Source organism: Pristiophorus japonicus, chromosome 5 (assembly GCF_044704955.1).
Source record: "Pristiophorus japonicus isolate sPriJap1 chromosome 5, sPriJap1.hap1, whole genome shotgun sequence".
Classification (NCBI taxonomy): Eukaryota; Metazoa; Chordata; class Chondrichthyes; family Pristiophoridae; genus Pristiophorus; species Pristiophorus japonicus.
The window spans coordinates 302,606,086-302,608,909 of NC_091981.1; the positions used below are offsets into that span (position 1 = coordinate 302,606,086).

At 53.8% G+C, this 2,824-nt stretch overlaps 1 protein-coding gene across 1 annotated transcript in view; it reads right to left on the reverse strand.

Annotated features, from left to right (window-relative positions):
• Positions 1-1,211, reverse strand: part of LOC139264187 (nuclear receptor-binding protein 2-like) — a 125,343-nt gene extending 124,132 nt beyond the window's left edge. Inside the window, exon 1 of the mRNA XM_070880273.1 lies at positions 967-1,211. Coding sequence (XP_070736374.1) covers positions 967-1,083 — 117 coding nt within the window. The 5' untranslated portion in view covers positions 1,084-1,211. The remainder of the gene's footprint in view (positions 1-966) is intronic.
• Positions 1,212-2,824: the final 1,613 nt, after the last annotated feature.

Consider the following 2,824-nt stretch of genomic DNA (forward strand, 5'->3'; position numbering starts at 1 on the left):
CTCTCTCTTCTCTACTCTCTCCCCCACATTTCTCTCTCTCCCCACTCTGTCTCTCTCTCCCTTTCCCACTTTCTCTCTCGCCCCCACTCTCTCTCTCTCTCTCTCTCCCTTTCCCCCACTCTCTCTCTCCCCTACCACTCTCTCTCTCTCTCCGTTGCACCACTCTCTCTCTCCCCCACTCTCTCTCTCTCTCTCCCTTCCCCCCCCACACACTCTCTCTCTCCCCCACACTCTCTCTCTCTCTCCCTTTCCCCCACTCTCTCTCTCTCTCTCTCTCCCTTTCACCACTCTCTCTCTCCCTTTCCCCCACTCTCTCTCTCTCCCTTTCACCACTCTCTCTCTCCCCCCACTCTCTCTCTCCTCTCTCCCCTCCCCCCCCCCACACACTCTCTCTCTCCCCCACACTCTCTCTCTCTCTCCCTTTCCCCACTCTCTCTCTCTCTCTCTCTCCCTTTCCCCACTCTCTCTCCCTCTCCCCATTCTCTCTCTCCCCCCCTACTCTCTCTCTCTCTCTCCCCCACACACTATCTCCTTCCGGCCACACTCTCTCTCTCTCTCCCTTTCCCCACTCTCTCTCTCTCTGTCTGTCCCTCTCCCCGCACTCTCTCTCTCTCTCTCTCCCTTTCCCCACCCTCTCTCTCTCTCTCTCCCCACACTCTCTCTCTCCCCCCCACACTCTCTTCTCTCTCCCTCTCTCCCTTTCCCCACTCTCTCTCCCTTTCCCCACTCTCTCTCCCTCCCCCCCATTCTCTCTCTCTCTCTCTCTTTCCCCCACACACTCTCTCTTTCCCTCTCCCTCTCTCTCTCTCTCCCCCACACTCTCTCCCCCCCTACTCTCTCTCTCTCTCCCCCTCTCCCTTTCCCCACTCTCTCTCTCTCTCTCCTCCCACACTCTCTCTCTCTCCCCCCACACTCTCTCTCTCTCTCTCCCTCTCCCCACTCTCTCTCTCTCTCACCCTTTCCCACCTGTTCCTGCCGCTTCTGCCAGCGCCCGCATGGACTCTCCGCCAGGATGTCGCTCTCATCCTCACTCTCCTCCTCTACCCGGGCCGGGCCGGCGGCGCTGCTCCCGGGCTGGGCCATGGTGCTGGGTTTGGGTCCGGAGCGGAGAGTGCGGGGGGAGGGACGGAGCGAGGCTGCGGGCGGGTCCTCGCACCGCCCGGTACCGCCCGGCACCGCCAGCGGGAGCGCACAGAGCGGCCAAAGTCCGCAACCCCCCTGTGATCCACTCCCACACTGATCCACTCTCACACTGATCCACTCTTATAGTGATCCTCCTCACAGTGATCCACTCCCACACTGATCCTCCTCACACTGATCCACTCTCACACTGATCCACTCTTATAGTGATCCTCCTCACAGTGATCCACTCCCACACTGAACCTCCTCACACTGATCCACTCTTGTAGTGATCCTCCTCACAGTGATCCACTCCCACACTGATCCTCCTCACACTGATCCACTCTTGTAGTGATCCTCCTCACAGTGATCCACTTGCACAGTGATCCTCCTCACACTGATCCACTCTTGTAGTGATCCTCCTCACAGTGATCCACTTCCACACTGATCCTCCTCACACTGATCCACTCTTGTAGTGATCCTCCTCACAGTGATCCACTCCCACACTGATCCTCCTCACACTGATCCACTCTTGTAGTGATCCTCCTCACAGTGATCCACTCACACACTGATCCTCTTCACACTGATCCACTCTCACACTGATCCTCCTCACACTGATCCACTCTTATAGTGACCCTCCTCACAGTGATCCACTCCCACACTGATCTTCCTCACACCGATCCACTCTCACACTTATCCTCCTCACAGTGATCCACTTCCACACTGATCCACCTCCACGCTGATCCACTCTCACAGTGATCCCCTCAAATAGATCCATTCTAACATGGATCCCCTCAATGATCCACTCACAGTTACCCTATCACACTGATCCCCTCAATGATCCTCTCTCACACAGATCTGCTCTCACAGTGATCTTCTCTCACAATGATCCCCTCTTATAATGATCTCTCTGTTAAACCCATCCGGCAGTGATCAACTCTTACAGCGATCCACTCTCACAATTATACACTCTGAATGATCTCTCACAATCATCTCCTCTCCGTGATCCTCTTTCACAGTGACCCACTCTCATAGTGATCCTCTCACAGTGATTCACCATTACAGTGATCCCTTCTGGCAGTGATCTCATTTCACAGTGGCCCCTTCTGACAGTGATCTAATCTCAGTGATACACTCTCACAACCATACACTCTCTTATAGTGATCCACTCTCACAATGATCCACACTAAGTGATCCTATTTCCCAGTGATCACCTCTCACATTGATCTTCTCTCATGGTGATCCCCTCTCACAGTGATCCCCTCTGTATGTGATCCATTATTATGTGTGATCTATACTCACAGGGATCCACTCTCACAGTGACCACCATCACTATGATCCCTTCTGACAGTGATCCCATCTCACAGTGATCCCTTCTCACAGTGATCTACTCTCACAGTGAGCTCCCCTTACAGTGTTACACTCTCACGATACACTCTCAGACATATCCTCTCATAGTGATCCCCTCTCTCAATGGCCCCCCTTATGATGATCTCCTCAGTGATCCCTTCACATAGTGATCTCCTCTCACAGAGATCCACTCTCACAGTTATCCACACTTACAGTACTCCAGTCTCAGTGATCCTCTCTCAAAGTGATCACCTCTCACACTGATCCACTCTCAATGACCCCTCTCAGTTATCCTCTCCCACAGGAATCTTCTCTCACAGTGATACCTTCTTACAGTGATCCCCTCTCACAGTGA